This window comes from Podarcis raffonei, chromosome 6, assembly GCF_027172205.1.
Source record: "Podarcis raffonei isolate rPodRaf1 chromosome 6, rPodRaf1.pri, whole genome shotgun sequence".
Classification (NCBI taxonomy): Eukaryota; Metazoa; Chordata; class Lepidosauria; order Squamata; family Lacertidae; genus Podarcis; species Podarcis raffonei.
The window spans coordinates 67,025,492-67,044,500 of record NC_070607.1 but is presented as its reverse complement, the minus strand read 5'-3'; the positions used below and the strand labels follow the sequence as shown (position 1 = coordinate 67,044,500).

At 45.0% G+C, this 19,009-nt stretch overlaps 1 protein-coding gene across 8 annotated transcripts in view; it reads left to right on the top strand.

Annotated features, from left to right (window-relative positions):
• The window catches only part of NAV1 (neuron navigator 1), a 263,232-nt gene extending 244,571 nt beyond the window's left edge, over window positions 1–18,661 (top strand). For all 8 annotated transcript variants that reach the window (XM_053393690.1, XM_053393695.1, XM_053393694.1 and 5 more), the window contains 13 exons: window positions 2,228–2,424; window positions 2,810–2,972; window positions 3,726–3,900; window positions 4,798–4,895; window positions 5,045–5,140; window positions 7,588–7,747; window positions 9,127–9,362; window positions 10,015–10,166; window positions 12,108–12,179; window positions 12,344–12,540; window positions 14,054–14,172; window positions 14,427–14,624; window positions 17,884–18,661. In XM_053393690.1, the coding sequence (XP_053249665.1) occupies window positions 2,228–2,424; window positions 2,810–2,972; window positions 3,726–3,900; window positions 4,798–4,895; window positions 5,045–5,140; window positions 7,588–7,747; window positions 9,127–9,362; window positions 10,015–10,166; window positions 12,108–12,179; window positions 12,344–12,540; window positions 14,054–14,172; window positions 14,427–14,624; window positions 17,884–17,976 (1,956 nt within the window). In that variant the 3' untranslated portion in view covers window positions 17,977–18,661. The remainder of the gene's footprint in view (window positions 1–2,227; window positions 2,425–2,809; window positions 2,973–3,725; window positions 3,901–4,797; window positions 4,896–5,044; window positions 5,141–7,587; window positions 7,748–9,126; window positions 9,363–10,014; window positions 10,167–12,107; window positions 12,180–12,343; window positions 12,541–14,053; window positions 14,173–14,426; window positions 14,625–17,883) is intronic.
• Window positions 18,662–19,009: the final 348 nt, after the last annotated feature.

The following is a 19,009-nucleotide window of genomic DNA, read 5'->3' as shown; positions in this document are numbered from 1 at the left end:
GCTGCTTCTCTGTAATCTTTCTTCAGCCGGATCTTGAGTTGCAAGATAAACGCATCCCAGCCTAATTCCATTCTGTTAATAATTGGGAAAGAGTTGCATATTTGGTGGAGAAGGAGAGCAGCCTGCCATTCTTACTTGTAGGTTTGGCAGGCTCTGAGGGTTGGAATGCCAAAGGAGAGGTGAGCTATGAAGTGCTCATTGTATGAATCTGCTGTAAGCAAGTCAGGTTGGGCACATACAGGTTCTAAGTGCACAAATGCCACCCGAGTCAGGAGAGCTCCTACTTATAGCACCAATGATCAGAGGCAATATTGCTTGTTGTCTTCCCTGCTGCTATGAGTTCTTAGAATGGAAGGGACCCCAAGGGTCATCTGAGCGCAGGGAGTTAGATACCAAAACATCTAGAAGTTGGAGGAAAAGTCCTACCATGGTAGTGGGTACAATCCTTTGTGAGATTTGAAGTTATTCCACTCACCCCAGTGGTGTCAGATGCCTCTATTAGTTACAGCAACTGATACTTGGAATGTGAGACAAAAGGAATGTGACATTCTTGTACGAATGTAACATTCCCTGGGTAGCAATTTAATTAATTAATTAATTAATTAATTAATTAATTGTACCCCACTTTTCTTCTATGATGGAACCCAAGGCACACATAGGGCTTCCATGCAGGCAGTGGCCAGACCTCCATAGCTTCAGCAAAGTTGCTGATGATGAAAGGGTTTGGGGTGGTCCACTTTCTCTCATTATCTACCCCTGCCCATAGGTTAAGCTATAGTGCTCTGAAAAAGCAAATTGAGTAAGCAAGGATGGATGCTTGGGAAGTATAAATGGGCTTTTGCTCTTTCCAGGTAGGGCTACAGTTACTGGTGTGAGGAGAACAGCAGCTAACTTTGGGCTCTCTTAACCTAGTCCTCACCCTCCCCTAAAAATGCAGATTTGTTCCGAGAGGTAGTAGTGATAGATTGTAAGTAGGTGTGCTGCCCACAGCAATCACCCTCTCCCCAAGCCAAAACCTTCTCTACATAGTGGCATGCAGTACCACTATTTGTGTGCATGGATCAAGCTGCCAACTACAGTAGGCCACCACCACTCCTGCCTATTTAGAAAGATGCAAGAAGCCTGGAACACTCTGAATGAAAGGATATATCCTTTTGCATGACAGTGGCAGCACTTCAGTGCATGGACTCAGCTGGTCGGTGGCATGTTGCGCTGGCTATTAATTGTTCTGCATGTTTGAACAAGTCCATGTCTTAGGCTGTTAAACTGCCCTTGCTTCCTTCCATATTAGGTAGCGTAGGATATTGTATTTTACATTCCCACTCAAGATATGGAAAGAGAATCTGGCCTGTGTCTCCCTTCACAATCTTTGACAGATCACTTATCCTTTAGGAACCACAGGCCATGCCTGTGTTTTGTATGTTCCTTGGTTCCTCCTTATATATGTGATTTAAAAGTTCTGCTTCCCCCAAGGGCTCAGATTTTTGGTTACCAACCATGAGAGCTGCTGGGTTTTTTTTCTGATAGGAATAATAATATGGAATCCTTTTGGCTTCCTTGCCAGCCGTCTTTCATAAGTGACATAAGTGATTTTGCTCCTTGGCATCTCAGAGCCCAAGCTATGGAAGTGGCATGCTTGGAAACAGCATGTATTGCTGCCGATTCCTTGTTCTGAGCACTCTGGAATCTACTACTTGGTTTCTTGGGGAGCATAATTAGGATGCACTTAACGCAAATTCGATACCTTGTGTCACTTCAGCTACCTTTATGTGCTTGCATTCAAGTTCTTGAAAGCCTGCTCAGTAAAGGTAGATTTTTAAAATATCTTCCATTCTGACAGTGCATGATTATAGAGGGAGTAGGAATTCTAAGTTGCCTTAAAAGTTGTGGGTATGGATCAGTGATTAATTAAAACCAGGGAGATGGCTCTGTGTATATACTTTTTTAAAATAGGTTTTGTGCTTGGAGAGTATTACTGTAAAAATAGTGTCCTCTGGGGTGATGGGGTAGTATTAGAGCTTGGGTAAGAAGCAGACCAAAGGGGAAGCCAAGTTTCTGAGTGTCCTGAAAACTACGAACTGTTCACAGCATGCAGTGTAGCAGAGGTTAGATGGCACAGGCTTCCTCCGCCACCTCCTTGCCCCATGGTGCAGCATCCTCTGTTTTCCAGCAGTCAACCTCAGAGGGCTTTTTCAAACTTTTCTCGCTTCTCCATTTCCCCCTTCAGTTGAGGAGCTCTTTCAACAAGGCTTTCAGCATCAAGAAGGGCCCAAAATCTGCCTCCTCCTATTCCGACATAGAGGAGATTGCCACCCCAGATTCTTCCGCGCCATCGTCCCCCAAACTACAACATGGATCCACGGAGACAGCCTCACCCTCCATCAAATCTTCCAACTCCTCTTCTGTGGGCATTGATAATACTGAGTAAGTCCACTCTTCAGGGAATGAAGTTAGGGGTGGCTGCATGGACAAGTTACACCTGGAAAAACTTAAGTCTGCTATGCCTTGTATCTGATCATATTGTACAGTATGCTGCAGGTGGCCTCAGGTTCCTGAAACTGTGATATGAACAATAAGAACCTTGTGGGGAGGGCACTAAACAGGTGGCTGAGTGACCATTTGCAGAGCACCTTTTCCAGTAATATGTATGCACTGGAAAGAACTCGTGCTCTGGCAGGAGAGGACAGATTCAGAAGCAGCACTCCTCAGCTAGCCCAGGGTGGCCCATCCGGTTGCTACCATAGTCCTTGCTGGTGCTTGCAGACTTTTCCTTGCACCATGTCTAAATTTCTATTCATCCTTTGCACAGGCTGTTCCAGGCCAATGAAGAAGAGGAGCCTGAGAAAAAGGAGGTCTCAGAGCTGCGCTCAGAGCTGTGGGAGAAGGAAATGAAACTGACCGACATACGTTTGGAGGCCCTAAACTCTGCCCATCAGCTGGACCAACTGCGCGAAACTATGCACAACATGCAGGTGGGCATGATGTGCCCTGAAAAGCTAGCACCTCTATGAGGTTGCAGATCTTTGGCTATTGCTGGGTCTCCATGCTCTTGACAGCAATTTTCTAAGCATTTTCTGTTGGTCAATTTGTTTCTTTCGCAAAGAGACAAAGCAGGCTGCGTGAATGCCCCTCGATTGGCCCGGTGCCTGCTGGCAAGACACCATCATGAGACAGGTTACAGAAAAGATGGGGAGCCTGTGATGTTCCAGATGTTGGACTCTCCACTCCCATTAGCTCCAGCCAGTGTGGTTGATGGTCAGGGGATGACGGAAGTTACAGACCAGCAGCATATGGAGGGCCACAGGTTTCCCATCACTGGGTTGCATTTGCCTTATCCATTGGAGTGTCCTTATTTCCTGACATTGGTCCAGTAGCAGTGTTCTAAGCAAATTCATTGTTGCAAGGAAACTCCACAGAAGTACATTATCTGGAGCAGAGTTGAGAGAGATGGCAGCAACAGTTTCTGAAGCTGAAACAGCTGCTTTGTTTGGGCAGCATTTTGAGAGACAGGCCACGAGCCTTCTAAATCAGGTGCCTGCTCTCCTGGTAGGAAAGGGACCCTTGGATGGAATTTGGCTGTGAAAAACTCTTTTTCCAATGTACAACCCTTGGGGAATGCTCCATCTTTTAGGATTTTCCGCTGTAGTCTCCTTTTTAGGTTGTAGGAAGCCTTAATGTTATCAGCACTCTCATTGCTGCCCCTGCTGTCTTTTCATTCCCTGTAGCTGGAAGTGGATCTATTGAAAGCTGAGAACGACCGGCTGAAGGTGGTCCCTGGGCCCTCGTCTGTGCCAAGCTCCATCCCAAGTCATGTCTTGAGCTCATCTGCCGCCTCTTCCCCAAGGCGCTCTCTAGGGCTCCAGCTCACCCACCCTTTCAGTCCCAGTTTGACTGATACAGGTATGAGACAGAGGCAGAGGCACAGAGAGAAGGGCCAAAGAGCTTTTGATACTGGTTCATTTGCTGTTGCAAAATCTCTGCTTCTGTTTTTTCAAGATATTTCCTTTGTGAAACAGGGATGGGAAAGAGAGGTGAGAAGGAAGATTTGAGGTCACCTTTGGATGGGTTGTGGGGGCAGTGGCCTAGTTGTGCCTTGCACCAGGGATTTGGAGAATGGGAACCGTTTACAACATACTTGCAATAACAAAAACAAAAAAGGGACTCGTTGGCATGATTTAAATAAACATTTACAACTTTATTTACAGAGAACAAGACATATATTTAGCGATAACAGAACATTATGTAGCAGAATGCAGCAGAATGTAACATTTGATGTAACAAACCAGAAATGGAAGTTGGGGGAAGTCAACAGGGAAAGTAGAAAATGGATGCTAAATGAGACATTGAATAATTGTTATGAGAAAAGAAAATCAATAAAAATTATTTTTTTAAAAAAACAAACAATAATGGCACCCACAAAAAAAAGAAGGAATTTGGTTACAGTGACATTTGGTCACATACTACAAATACTATGTTGATGCCATTGCTTTATTGACAACTTAGTGGGAGAACCTACAAGGGGGTGAGACTAGGTCCAGGGCAAGAGAAGAGGTGCTGCACTGAAGACTAACAGGAGGTAGTTCTTGTGCTGGAGAGAGAGAAAAGTTGTACCAACCAAACTTGGAGGGGGGTGTCCTGGACTGTATAGGGGAACCACTGTGGCAGAGTCCAAAAGACACTAAACTGTAGGATTATAGAGGAAGGAAATATTTCACTTTGACACATGGGGATTCCTGGCAATACCATCAATGGTTTCTACTTCTAACCTGTGTGTATACTTATTTTCCCCTTCTCTAGAGCTTTCGCCAATGGATGGCATCAGTGCTGGCACCCAGAGGGATGAGGTGACACTACGAATTGTAGTGCGCATGCCACCTCAGCACATCATCAAAGGGGTAAGCATCAATGGAAAAGTGGGGAGAGGCATTATCCAGCTGCAATGTATGGTGTGAGGACAATGCTGAGTTGATCCGGTTGCTATTGTAAACTGGTAGCAGCAGATTCCAAATCTCAGCCGCTTTTATATCTTGCTTTTGGCTTCCAGGACCTGAAGCAGCAGGAATTCTATCTGGGCAGTAGCAAAGTGAGTGGGAAACTGGATTGGAAAATGCTGGATGAAGCCGTCTGCCAGGTCTTCAAGGTGAGGTGCTAACAGCAACTTTGTAGCTGTGATAACATCTTCAGAAACTTCATTCCACATTTCTGGGATGCTGAACCAACTTCTACACCTCTCACCCTGTCCTGCATAGCATACATGGTTCTCTTTCTCCTCATTTTATGCTTGCAGCAACTCTGCAAGGTAGGTAAGGTTATGTAGTGGCTGCCCAAAGTCATCCAGGAGCAACTCCCTTCTCATAGCCTCTTCTAATGACTTCCAGCAACCCGATAAAAACTCTTTGGTTTGCCCAGACATCTGGAGGTTTGTGAGTGAGCGAGTGCCTGTTTCTGTTTTAATTTACTACTAGTGGCTTTGGTTCTTCTTTTATTTTTGCACTGATTGCTATTTTATTTGGTTAAAAAAATCAACACATTGCAAGCTACCCCAAGAACTGTGGTTAGTAGTGGATACTTCAAAATAAAAGGTTCTAACCAGTCTAGCATCAGGCTTACTCCTGACCTGAACCAAGCTTCTTTTAATAATAATAATAATAATAATAATAATAATAATATCTTTATTGTCATTGCCCCCTCTCAGGGACAACGAAATTACTCGACTGCTCCATAAAAACACTAATTAAAACAATACAGTATAGTACAGCAAGGAAGATTAGATGACTTTCAAAGTCCAGGCTTCCCATTCAGGGCTGAGATCGCTCTGGAGAAGAAGCTGTTCTTAAGACGGCTCGTTCTTGTCTTCATCGTCCTGTATCTCCGTCCCGACGGCAGGAGCTCGAAGAGACAGTGACCAGGATGCGATGGATCTTTTACTATGTCCAGTGCCTTCCTATGGCACCTTGTGGCATAAATCTGCTCTAAGGTGGAGAGTGGGCAGCCAACAATGCTCTCTGCTGCCTTAACAACTCTGCACAACCCCATCCTGTCCTGGGTAGTACAGCTTCCGTACCACACACATAAGCCATAAGTGAGCACGCTCTCAATGGCACAGTGATAGAAGGCAAGCAGCAGTTTCTGTGGAAGATGGTTTTTCCTTAGAATTCTCAAAAAGTACAGTCTCTGCTGCGCCTTCTTCACAAGCCCCCTTGTGTTGACACTCCAGGACAGATCCTCTTGTAATTCAATGCCCAAAAATCTGAACGTTGTTACCCTCTCCACACAGACCCCATCAATCAAAAGTGGCTGGATATTGCTCTTCTGTCTCCTGAAGTCCACCACAAGCTCCTTTGTCTTCCTTGTATTTATGAGCAAGTTGTTAGCTCTGCACCACTCTGTCAGCCGCTCCACCTCATCTCTATAGTGCGTTTCACCCTCCCTTTCAGGGATGAGCCCAATCACGGTTGTGTCATCTGCAAATTTGATAACCCTATTTCTAGGGTGAGCAGCGACACAATCGTACGTGTAGAGAATATAAAGGAGCGGACTGAGTACGCATCCCTGTGGTGTTCCTTTGTTAGTCTTAAGCATTTTAGAGGTATAAGGGCCCAACCGAACCCTCTGGGAGCGGTCTGACAAAAAGTCCAATATCCACCCACAAAGTGATAACGGAAGCCCCAGATCTTCCAGTTTAGACATCAGACGCTGTGGTAGAATGGTATTAAATGCCGAGCTGAAATCTAAAAAAAGCAGTCTGGCATAACCCCCCCGCTGCTCCAAATGTGCAAGGACGGCATAGAGGGCAATCGCCACAGCGTCCTCTGTCGATCTTTTCGTTTTATAAGCAAATTGGAATGTGTCCAGTCCCTCTGGTAGGCAGGCAATGACATGATTTCGTACCAGCTTTTCAAAGCACTTCATGATTATAGGTGTGAGTGCTACTGGACGAAAGTCATTCAGTTCTTCCGGGTTAGGTTTTTTTGCTATTGGAACGATAATAGAGGACTTTAGGCAGGATGGAACAATAGCCTGGGCTAGGGATGGATTTAAAATCCCAGTGAAAACTCCTGCTAGTTGATCTGCACAGTCTCTCAATACCCTTCCAGCTACCCCATCTGGCCCTGTGGCCTTCCTTGGGTTGATTCCCTTCAACACCTTCCTCATCTCTTCTTTTTCCAAAGAGACTGCTACATTCCTTTGTACTGATGATGGTGATGGTGGTGATGATGGCAAAGCCTTCCCAGGGGGTGGTGGTGGTGGTGGTAAAGCCTCAGCAGGTGTTGCTGCAGATGTTACTTCAAAACGGGCAAAAAAGGCATTCAAATCCTCTGCGAGGGATGCCCCTCCCTCGTCTGCCAGGGAATCCTTGGATTTATACCCTGTTAATTCTTGTACACCTTGCCACACCTGCCTGGTGTTGTTACTTTGTAGGTGATTCTCCAGCCGCTGTCTATACGCCTCCTTTGCTACACGGATACCTCTCTTTAGATCCGCTCTAGCTAAGCTGTACAGCGACTTATTTCCACTTCTGAAAGCAGTATTTCTTGCCTTTAGCAACCCCTGGACCTCCCTTGTCTTCTCCTTGTCTTCACTCAGGACTACGTCACCAAGATGGACCCTGCTCTCACACTGGGGCTCAGCATTGAGTCTGTCTATGGTTATAGCATCAGCCACATCAAGCGAGTCTTGGACACAGAGCCACCAGAAATGCCGCCTTGCCGACGGGGTGTAACCAGCATCGCTGTGACATTGAAAGGTACCCCCACAGCTATCTTGACACGCATTTATTACCAGTGATATGTCAGGCCACCTCTGCTTGATCCTTTGCTTCTATCTGGTTCAGTTCCTAGCAGGGTCAAAGGGCGGGGTAGAAAGCAACATGGACCTCTAAATTAGAGAGCCTCTGGAAAGCACTACTGAAGTCAGAAGAGGCAGTGGCGAGCTGCTAAATGCAGCACTGGAACCCTGGTCTTCTATAAGTTACTGAACTACAGCTCCCATCTTCCCTGGCCACTGGCCATGCTTGCTGGGGCTGATGGAAGTTGTAGTTCACCAAACATCCAGCGGGCCAAAGGTTCCCCACATCTGCTGTAGGTGAAAACCTTCCTTACTGAAAGGAATATATACTGCAATGTGGCTGCTAAAAATATTGAATGTGATCTTAGGCAGCATTAATAGTGTCCAGATCACAAGACGTAATAGTTCTGCATCTTAAGTACATCCTGTCCAGTTCTGGGCACCACACTGACAAATAGGGGAGCATTTCTGGAAGAGAGCAGACAGCATGGTGAGGGATCTGGAAACTTCAGTCTTTTGAGGAATTGTTGAAAGGGCTGGCTATATGTAGGGTATGAAGATAAAAAGATATTAAGGAGAAACATGATTCAAATATCTGAGGTGAAGTAAAGGAGGAGCTGCAGCAATTCTTTTTCTCCCTTGCTCCATAGAGCAGGCAGCAGATTTCAGCTAAACATTAGGAGAAACTTACTAATGGTAACCCCCCCCCCCACTGAACAGACTGTCTTTGGAGATAGTGGGCTCTCCCTTTACTGGAGGCTTTTAAGTTGAAGCTGGGATGCTATCAGGACTGCTGTAGCTGTATCCTGTATTGTGCAAGGGGCTGAACCGCATGATCTCCTAGGTCCCTTTTAACTAGGATGGTTATAAATATTATTCCTGTACTTCTGATACAGAGTTGAAATAGGAGTGCCGTATCCCATTTCAGACTCTTTATCAAAATCATAATTTAGATTATTAGGATCAAACAGCAGTGAACTTTGCACGCTCTCCATCTTTACATCTCTGTATTGAAAAGGAGGAGGAGATATAATTTTCTCCTTAAAACACACCGCACTTCCGTTTTGCTACCAACTGTGGTTTGTTCTAGCAAAACAAACCTCCCGGCTTTCAAACTTTGGTCGGAACAAATCTCACAGACCAGAGAGATAGATATCAGACTACATGAAGTAGTGATATATTTACTCAAGAAGAAACAGTGTCCCCACATCATGAAAAGGCTGGGGAGGGTGCTTTTGGAGGAAAGAGCCTACCATGGCAGAAAAGGGAACCGCAAATGTTATTAAAGTCCTGAGTGTGAGAGAGGAGGCCTTTCAACTGCTGCATTCTTCTACACAGGTTTGAAAGAGAAGTGTGTGGACAGCTTGGTGTTTGAGACCCTTATCCCCAAGCCCATGATGCAGCACTACATAAGCCTTCTGCTCAAGCACCGCCGCCTTATCCTTTCTGGGCCAAGTGGAACTGGCAAAACCTACCTAACAAATCGTCTGGCTGAGTATTTGGTGGAGCGCTCAGGCCGCGAAGTCACTGATGGCATTGTCAACACTTTCAATATGCACCAGCAGTCATGCAAGGTGTGAAACTCCTTGCCTGGGACTGTCTACTCGGGAATTTCTGCACTTTCGCATTCTCTGATCCCTAGCACAGCCCTGCTTGATTACCTTCATTCCTAAGTCACAGACTCCTTGTAATTTCAGGTGGAAGAACCTTAGGCATACTAGTTCCCCAATCCTTGATCCCCCAACACAACTCTGTACATATCTACCCAGAACCCTGTGAGTTCAGTAGAACTTACTCCCTAGTAAGTCGGTATTATGATAGCAGGTATAAGAGGAATTAAACATAGTGCTAAGCACTTCTTCAGCATGAGCATTTCTGCTTGCCTGATGGAATTTTCTACCCTCTGCTCCACCCACCCACTGTTCTGTGGGTTCTCACAATCCCCCTCCCCAAAGCCTTTTTTGGAGTGGGGGGGAGCCCCTTTGTGCTAGCAGAAGTCCTTGCATGGTCTATCCCTCCCATATTCTTCATCACCAGCCTTTTGCCAATGTGACCCTCCAATCCAAACTAGTAATCCTCAATTCTAAGCCCAGTTCTCAGCCTGGGGAAATCCCTATTCCTTATATCCTTGCATTTCTTCTTATACTAATATGTAGTGTGTGTGTGTGTGTGTGTGTATTCTACATGCTGATACAGTGACTTCCATTTTGCATCTTTCTTTACCAGGACCTACAGCTTTACCTCTCCAATCTGGCCAATCAGATTGATCGGGAAACAGGGATAGATGTGCCATTGGTCATTCTTCTTGATGACCTCAGTGAGCCTGGCTCTATCAGCGAGCTCGTCAATGGAGCACTCACCTGCAAGTACCACAAATGGTGAGAGACTGATTTACAGTACTGCCACATTTGACTCCTACCTCTTAATAGCAATCTTACACTCGAGGATTATTCTGAAACAGGGGTGACTAACCTTTTCTGGGTCAAGGGCTGCTTTATCTCATGGTCAGGGGCTGCATGTTGAAGTGGGTATAGCAAAAGTGAGTGAAGTTGCTTTCCAAAGGACAGTCCCGTTAGCTTTTAATACACAGTTTTCAATAGTTTATTATAAAATTCAGAAGAAAATTAAGTTTTTTATTTTTGGTGGTGTTGTTTTTTTTTAAAAAAAAATTGATAGCTTGGAGGGTGGGGGATCTTGGAATGCCCCAAAAACTCTTTGGCATCACGGTGGTGGCTCTATGGGAGCAATCAGTTAAAATTTTGTTTACATTTGGGGGGGGGGTCAATGTTGAAAATGAAAACGGAATTGGAAGGAGAGAGACAAACCTTATTTGCATTGGAGGAACCATGGGAGCAGTCATTTTTAATTTTTTAAAAAAGAACTATAAAACATTTTTGTTAAAGAGTGGCAAGTGTGGGGAGGCCACTAAAACCCTTCTTGGGAGTCCCAGATTCTGTGTTCTAACATAGGAACACTGCTGAATCAGGTCAAAGGCATTTATGCTCTACAGCTCACAAGGACTGGCAGATGGTGTGGTGTTGTGGTCCCCTGCTGTGTATATGGCTCTGCCTATCCTGCCGCTCTCAGTGGAGCAGTTGTTGTTGATGACAGGGCTTTACTAGTGTCTCAGGCCTGCATCATAACTGTCTCTTGATTTCCCTACCAAGGAAGAGAAATTCTCCACTCCGTGTTCCATGTCATGGAGAGGCCAAGCCATGGCACAATTAATATTACTGTTATTTAATGGGCTTACATACCACTTTTTGTCACAAGTGATCTCAAAGCAATGTACATTTAAAAATAGGTCATATCATAAGTCAGGTCACAGGACACAATTCAGATAACATGTAAAAATGTCAGCAGCATCAATATTAATAATTAAACCACACCAGCACATGACAGCAGGTTCTGCATGAATGATGCAACAACATGGCTTAAACAAATTGTTTGGATCTCCATGGGATTGGACCTACCCACATGTAGTTGAGTCACTTAGATTTTATTTGTTTAGCTTTCAAATATTACATGCCTTCAAGCTCTTGATTTGCTTCCTGGAAGGCAGCGAATTCACAGTGAATAAGACAAAATTCATTTGAGTGATATGGATTTTAGCCGCAGCATCCCTACAGGTTACTGAGGCTGCCTTTCCAGCATTCTTGTGTTGCTGCTCTCCAGCTCAGCTAGGAGCAAAACCATTCCAAGACCAAGGTGGCCATGTCCGCATTGTACTGTGGATGGGTGGAAAGTGGCCTTGCCAGAAAAGGTTGAGCAGTACTCTGCTATGAGCCCATCTTTTCTTTGGCCAGAGAGAGGTGTGTACCCCATTACCAAGAATTTCTGGGCCAGGGAAAAAGCTTCAGATGATATTAAGGACACAGCCAAGTTTTATGACACATTCAGATTTTTAAATTCCACCTTTGTAGGAAAAGTGCATACTGTAGGAAGCTTGCAGAATTCTAGGTTGGATGAGCTGATTCAGCAGAGCTCTTCTTATGTTCTTAATATCCTAAATATAGGACTGTTGTCATATCAGCTTTTGGCACATGCCTGAATCTCAGCACAGCCCTTGTTCTTATTAGCAAAACTTCCCTCCATTTAACTTTTTTCCTCTCCATAGCTCTGTTCCACTGTCTCTTACAGAGTGGAGGAGGGAATTGATATGAGCAAGAGACATTGCATTAGTCATAGTCAAAACCACTTCTAGATGTGAGGCAGGCACTGTGTTGAGAGCTGGGGAGTGACAGAGTAAACAGCTTCCAGACATTCCCCCTGTTAGGATACATAATCTCTGATAGAGCTGCTGTTTTCTCTCCCACCAGCCCCTATATCATCGGGACAACCAACCAGCCTGTGAAGATGACTCCAAATCATGGCCTTCATCTCAGCTTCAGGTAAGGGCAGAAATGATGATCGCAATGAAGGAGGCAGGATTGTGCTGGGCTTTGAAATAGCACCTCCTCTGTTCCCACCTGACAGTTCCAGAAGCTGTTGTTCTGCTATGGGAAGGACTATATATAATCCCTATCATTACTAACCTGTCATCTTAATGCTACAGGATGCTGACATTCTCTAATAACGTGGAGCCAGCCAATGGCTTCCTGGTGCGCTATCTACGCCGGAAGCTGCTTGAGTCCGACAGCGATGTCAATGCCAACCGGGAGGAGTTGCTGCGTGTGCTGGACTGGGTGCCCAAGCTCTGGTACCATTTACACACCTTCCTGGAGAAGCACAGCACCTCTGACTTCCTCATTGGTAAGTGGTGGATTGAGCTATGCTGGCTGGAGATACTGTCGGGAACAAGGATTGCCATTCAGGAAACAGGGGAGGGATGTTGAATGTTGTTGTTGTTTCCAGTGGTTAACTAATGGAGGGATTCCAGAGCTCAAGGCTGCATAAAAGCTACTGAAGGAATGGGTTTCCCAAACCCCAAACTGCACCAAAATCCCCATTTCTCCTTAGCTAAAATGCATAAACTTTAGCCGTTGAGGAAATGCAAAACAAGAACACAGCTCTCTCCCTTATCAGTTTGACGGCAAGACTGGCCTTGGCTTTACCAGTAGAACAGCCACAGACATATCTTATGTCCTCACCACAAATGACGCAGAGACCCAAGTCTGGGACTAACACCAGAGCATGTTCTCGGAAGTAGTGACCTCTTGCTCCAAGATAGGAGTAGGAACAGGAATATCCTTTTATGGTCAGAAGTACAGGAAGGAAGATCCTTTTATGGTTGAGAGTACCACAGCAGGAACATATGTGATGTCAACCTGTGTACGTACGCCGACGTGGTTGGGCTCCTAGGGGAGGAGTGAGAGGGTGCCTGGAGGATATATAAACTGCATGAAACCTGTCATTTCTTTGTACTTGCTGTGGACTCACCACGCAGGTGCCTTCTGCTATCCGGAGAGCAGAATAAACTCTTTCTTTGAACCAACCTCGGTGTCATTTTGACTTCCTTCCTCCTGTCCCGGAGCAACGCAGACCCAATCGGTGAACTCCAATAAGGCTACACTACAACCTGTCTTTTGGCATGCTTGCCATTTATTCCTAGTAAATTAGGTGTTTGCTTTTCTCCCACCATTGAGTAATCAGTCTGCATATACTCAGAGGCACCCTCAATTGTTAGTCCAAGTTTGCCATTGCAGAATAATTGCTTGATTTCCTTATGTCAGCATAGGACCACTGGCTGGACTGTGGTTCCACCCGTTTGATAAAGGTAGGAGTCAAAATTTAGGAAGTACTATAGGCAGCTTCCTCTTCAGTTTAATGGTTTTAATTTTCTGGCTCCAATTAAGCCCTGCTTTCTGCTACATGTTTAACAGCCAAATACCAGAAGTTCTCTTCAGTATTTCAGATGCAGATCAGATGCAAGGTACGGATTGGTCAATAATTTAGTCATTCCTTTTGGGTTGTTGGTTCCTCTGTCTGCTTCAGAGCCTTGTTTGATTAACCCCTGGAAAGTGACAGCAATTAGGGAATGTACTGATGTATTGAATTGGTATCCTGCTTTTCCTACAAGCAGCTCGGTGTGGCAGAGATGAGGTTGTCCTCACAGTCATCTGATTAAGTTTGCTAGATTAAGATATAGTGACTTGAACCAGACCAGTAAACCTACTGGTGCAAGTCTAGCAATCTATCCAATACACTTCGCTGACTTACTGTATCTGGCATAACAGTAATCCTCTGAGGCAAAGAACATTGCATGGGATTGGTGTTCTTTTGTGGGCTACTAGCTAATGCTCCCCATTTTCATTTTCCTTACTAGGTCCCTGTTTCTTCCTGTCATGCCCCATTGGTATTGAGGATTTCCGGACCTGGTTCATTGATCTGTGGAACAATTCCATCATCCCCTACCTTCAGGAGGGAGCAAAGGATGGGATCAAGGTACATTTACCCACATCCACATCCTCCCTAGTAATGGTGACTGTGCCCTGCACCCATTTGCATGGGTGGATTGCTTAGTTAGAAGCTCGAAATTGACTATCATCAAGTATCTTGCAGCAAAGCTGTTTCTTCAAATGTCACCCAGCTCCTGCTTGAATGTACTCTGAGCTTCCACCCACCCAAAAGATGGTGGGGAAAGTGCATGTATATGTGACTTGTTTCTCAGTATTCTTTTGTGCCTATCCCCATTGCAGGTGCATGGGCAGAAAGCTGCCTGGGAAGATCCTGTGGAATGGGTGCGAGACACGTTGCCATGGCCATCGGCCCAACAAGACCAGTCAAAGCTCTATCACCTTCCCCCACCCAGTGTGGGGCCCCACAGCACTGTCTCACCCCCAGAGGAACGGAGTGGCAAGGATACTACACCCAACTCTCTGGAATCAGACCCCTTGGTATGTCTTCAGGCTGCAAAGGGGAACTGCTGCCAAACAAGAGGCTTTTGAAGGCTGGATCTCTTTGGCACAAGGGAATTAAGTTGGGACCACAATCCATCTGTTGGATGAGTGGCCAAACTCTTTCTGTGACATGGCATACCTTGCCAACCATTGCATTGTCACAGCAGTTGTAGCAGGCACCTTGGTTACTGGAGCACAGTTCCTTGACACCAGAGGTTGCTGGATCCTACAGTAGGCTGTGTTTCCTGAGGGTTAGGGGCTTAGCCAAACAAGTACCATATGACAGCTTTCCAATGACTATAAAACAACACTCCTGTGCCAGTTTGCCTTTAGAGGGAAGTAGAAAAGCAGTGAATCTCCCCTTCTCACTTGGAAATCTCCCCTTCTTAGCTTTTGAACACTGTTCTGTAGAACTGTATGTTCCTACTAATCAGGACCTTGCCCCGCCTTGCAAAAGGATTTCCCCTGCTTTTCATGTTTGTAGGACCCCCTCAAATAATTCAGTGCATTGTGTTTTTTGCAGTACAGTTTTTGAGGCATAAACAAGCCAGGTTTTCTGCCCAGCTAAGGAATATGCATTCTCCCCGCCCTCCCTCAACCAAGCATAGCAATCTCTAGGCCTTCCCTTGATAAGATCCATCGGGAGCCAGGATAGATTTATCATATGTATGAGTTGCATACATTGAAACTAGTCCTTGGTGTTCTTTCTCCAATCTCAGAAGTCTGGCTGAGCAGTGTTGAGTTAACCTCTCCACTGGCTTATATCATTTCTCATATACACAGAGGGGTAGGTGTATTGGAAGCTTCAAACGTACTGGGAACACCAGAGCCCATTCTAGGTTTCGTCAGCTGCAAGTCTTTCCATCTCACTGTGCATCCAGCATGTCCAATGTGTCTCACTGTGTGTCCAGCAAAATCCACTGGGACAATTGTATTGTAACGGAATAAAAACTCTTCTCTGCAATGCATTGGTGACCTCTGTAGGTTACCAATGCAGCATCGGTGACCTCTTTAGCAAGCGTAAACACCCTCCACAAGATAGAAGAGCCTTAAAATGACTGTGCTGGGCAGCACTGCAAGGAAGCGGCCACAGGATGGCATGATAAGTGTAAACCAGGGAAAGAAGCTGCCTCTACATACTGAATGAAATAGCTACATGGGATAGTTTTTAGCTTTGCTGGTGCACGTACACAATGCAGCAATGACAGCATATATTCCTTTGTAAGCCTTGAGGAAAATCGCTGTGTAGTATATGAGTAGTCTTGAAATCTACCACTTGGGAACCACATTCCTAGCAGATTTGTACTGAGGGATATTGGTGCAGCTATGTGTAGGAAATCTAGGATGGGCTATGTTGGGAATCTAAGGTGAGATACCCATGCATTGAAAGTTGCTGCACGCAGAAGCAGCTTAAGGTACAAATAATTTACTGTTGCAGAAGATAAGGCTCAGTAAAACAGTTCTGGACTTAGATACATACAGGTTGTAGGCTTTTGCAGATACAAATATATACAGATTCATACATGTATAAAGTGTCTCCATTGCTCCAAATAAACTTCAGCAGTTCAGAACAGGACAAGTGACTTCAACAGACTGATGACTCAAAGACAGTCTTAACAGCAGACTAACAAACACTACTAAGTTGATATGCATTAATCACAGATATAGTTGGGTCATTGGGCGTTAACATAGCAACTGGGTTGGCTGACCTTATTCTTGCGATTAGTTAATCGATGGGGTGACTTACCCTCATGAAGAAAATTATCCCATTCCCATGCCTAGTTACTCCAATGGACTGACAATAGAGGAGAGGCTTAGTTTGGGTTTGGACTGTGTTAGCTAGTGTGTGCTCTCGTAACATCTCAGGCTGGTCTGCCTTCTGAAGGCCAAGTTCTGTCTTGGAAGGCATATGCAATTTTATAGGCTTCTTTCTCCAGGGAGGCTTGCCAGGCACCTATGTTAATGTGTTTTTTGATGCTAGGCAAATATCCTTTTATGTTCTCAAGCATTTAACATCTGATGAGCCTCCAGTATCTGCCTTTATTGCTGTTATTTTATTCTATTCTTTTCTTATTGATTTGTTTTAATGGTTTTGTTGTTCTTAGCTTGTTAACTATCCTGGCAATGCTTATTGAAGGACAGCATACAAATTTGCAAAGTAAATAAAATGCGAGTATGCAACTGATTTGTAGAGGTTGCAGCTATGACTCATCCCACCCACCCCTAATTGGCTTTAATTCATTAGATGTGTTCTTTCTTTTAAGCATAGTCCCCACCCTCTGGGGATAAGCATCAAAGCCCTCTCACATTATGAAGTTGAATTATTCTCCTCCCTGAACATGGTTATCTACTCACAATCTACTCAGAAGTAAGGCCCATTAGATTCCATGGGCAGTATCCAACTAATGTGTTCCATCAGCGCAATGAAAGCTTTGCCTGTGTGCCTCCTAAATGTGTTTTAGGAGTTTCCTCAATCCTCTGGAGCAGATTTCGGGAGCATCCAGGATGGAACGGTGGGTTCCATTTGAAATGATGGAACTCATCAGTTGGATACTGGCCCATCAGACTGACTCCTAGGTTGAGTGAGTATAGGGTAACAGCGTGAAACTGTAAACAACACTTTTTTCTCTGTAAGCAGTGCACCTTTAAATAACCATAGCAAGTTGTGTCTGACCTCCTGTATGTAGCAGGACATCTGAACCATTGTCTTCTGCCTTGAGCAGAACATCTCATCTTAACTGGAACACAGATGATAAGTCTTTATCTGGGTTTACTACCTTGGAATCCTGATCCCCAATTATCCTTTCCATATTCCTCTGGAGTGCTCAACCAGGGTATGGGGTAGCTTGTTCTCAGGCGCAGACTGCACTGCTTTTGCAGAGCTATGTGTATAAAAGGGGGAAAGGTCATTACTCAGCAGTAGAGCAGAAGGTCCCAATCTCAATCCCTGGTGTCTTGAGGTAGGGCTGGGAAGGACCCCTCTCTGTAGATAGTACTGAACTAAATGGATCTGAATTCATCATTATTATCATCATCATCATTACCACCACCATATTTTATTATGGTGCCATTACCTGCCATTCGCCCTAAGGTCCCAGGGAAAATTACAACATTAAAGCACAATATTAAAAACAGTTTAAAACAACGGGCAATCATTAAAACACAGTGGGTCCTAAAAATATACACAACAGCTTTCTATGTTCCTTTTAAAAAGCCTTGGGGATACTTTAGCTTCTTGCTTTTTTCTCCCATGCAGATGGCGATGTTGCTGAAGCTCCAGGAAGCAGCCAACTATATTGAGTCTCCCGACCGAGAAACCCTGGACCCCAATGTGCAGTCGACACTCTAAAGGTGACTGGATCAGGATGGGACGGAGACTGGAGTGAGCTGGTCTCGGCTGCCTTCGCTCCTCGTTCTTCTTTGTTTTCTTTTGTATCTGGAACCTGTGGTTTGGAACAGAACACCACAGATGGACGATGGAGGAGGCCGCTTGACCCTCCGCTGCAAGATACTGCTCCCCCACCCCCCAATGAGTTTGGTGGTAGGAGAATGATGATTTTTATTCTTAGGCTTTTTGCCTCTATCATAAACTCCTGGGCTTTGCAGTATGGCTGGGTGGGTGGCGGTGGTGGGACATTACTAAATCCCTCGGATCCAGGGTTCCCAGCATCGGAGTTCCTGTATAGGGTAAAGACTCGAGACCTTGTGGAACTGGCCACTGCATTGTTTGCAGGGCAATGCCAGCAGGCAGGGCAACAGACAAGTTTGTGGTTCCCTAACATGAGGATCTTTTTATAAAAAAAAAAGTAAAGAAAAGCAAAAACCCAGAAAGGAACCTGGAAGTATCTGAGTAGAAGAGTCGCCGCTGCAGCAATCCAGCTGTTGCCGTAACTGTTTCCCCTCCGGATGCTTCCCTACCACAACAAACATAGGCAAAGGCCTAGGACTGTTAACTCTGTCTTTGTACCCTCCTTATTTAATCTGCATGATCGTCCTTTTACATTCAGACTTCCAATAAACTCTGCATTGTTTTCCCCCCTTTTATTTTATTTTGGTTAAGCTGGGCCATTCCGTTTGGTTTTTTTGGTTCTAGGAATTCTGTTTTGGTTTTTAATCACCTGGTACTAGTTTCACAGGGTTTTTGTTTGTTTTTGTTCAGTTCACCTTTTCTCTGTTCTACTACTCTGTAAATTCCATCACGGTGGTCCCTCCAAACTGAAATTGGTGCTGACTGGATGACCTCCAGTAACCAAACTCGCCTTGTGGGTCCTTGCAGCTTGCATCAGATGCACACAGGGTTGAATCAGCAGCACAACCTTCTCAAAGATGCACAATCTGCTGGATGGGCTCCCCTTCCTGTCCCCTTCTTTTATCATTCCATT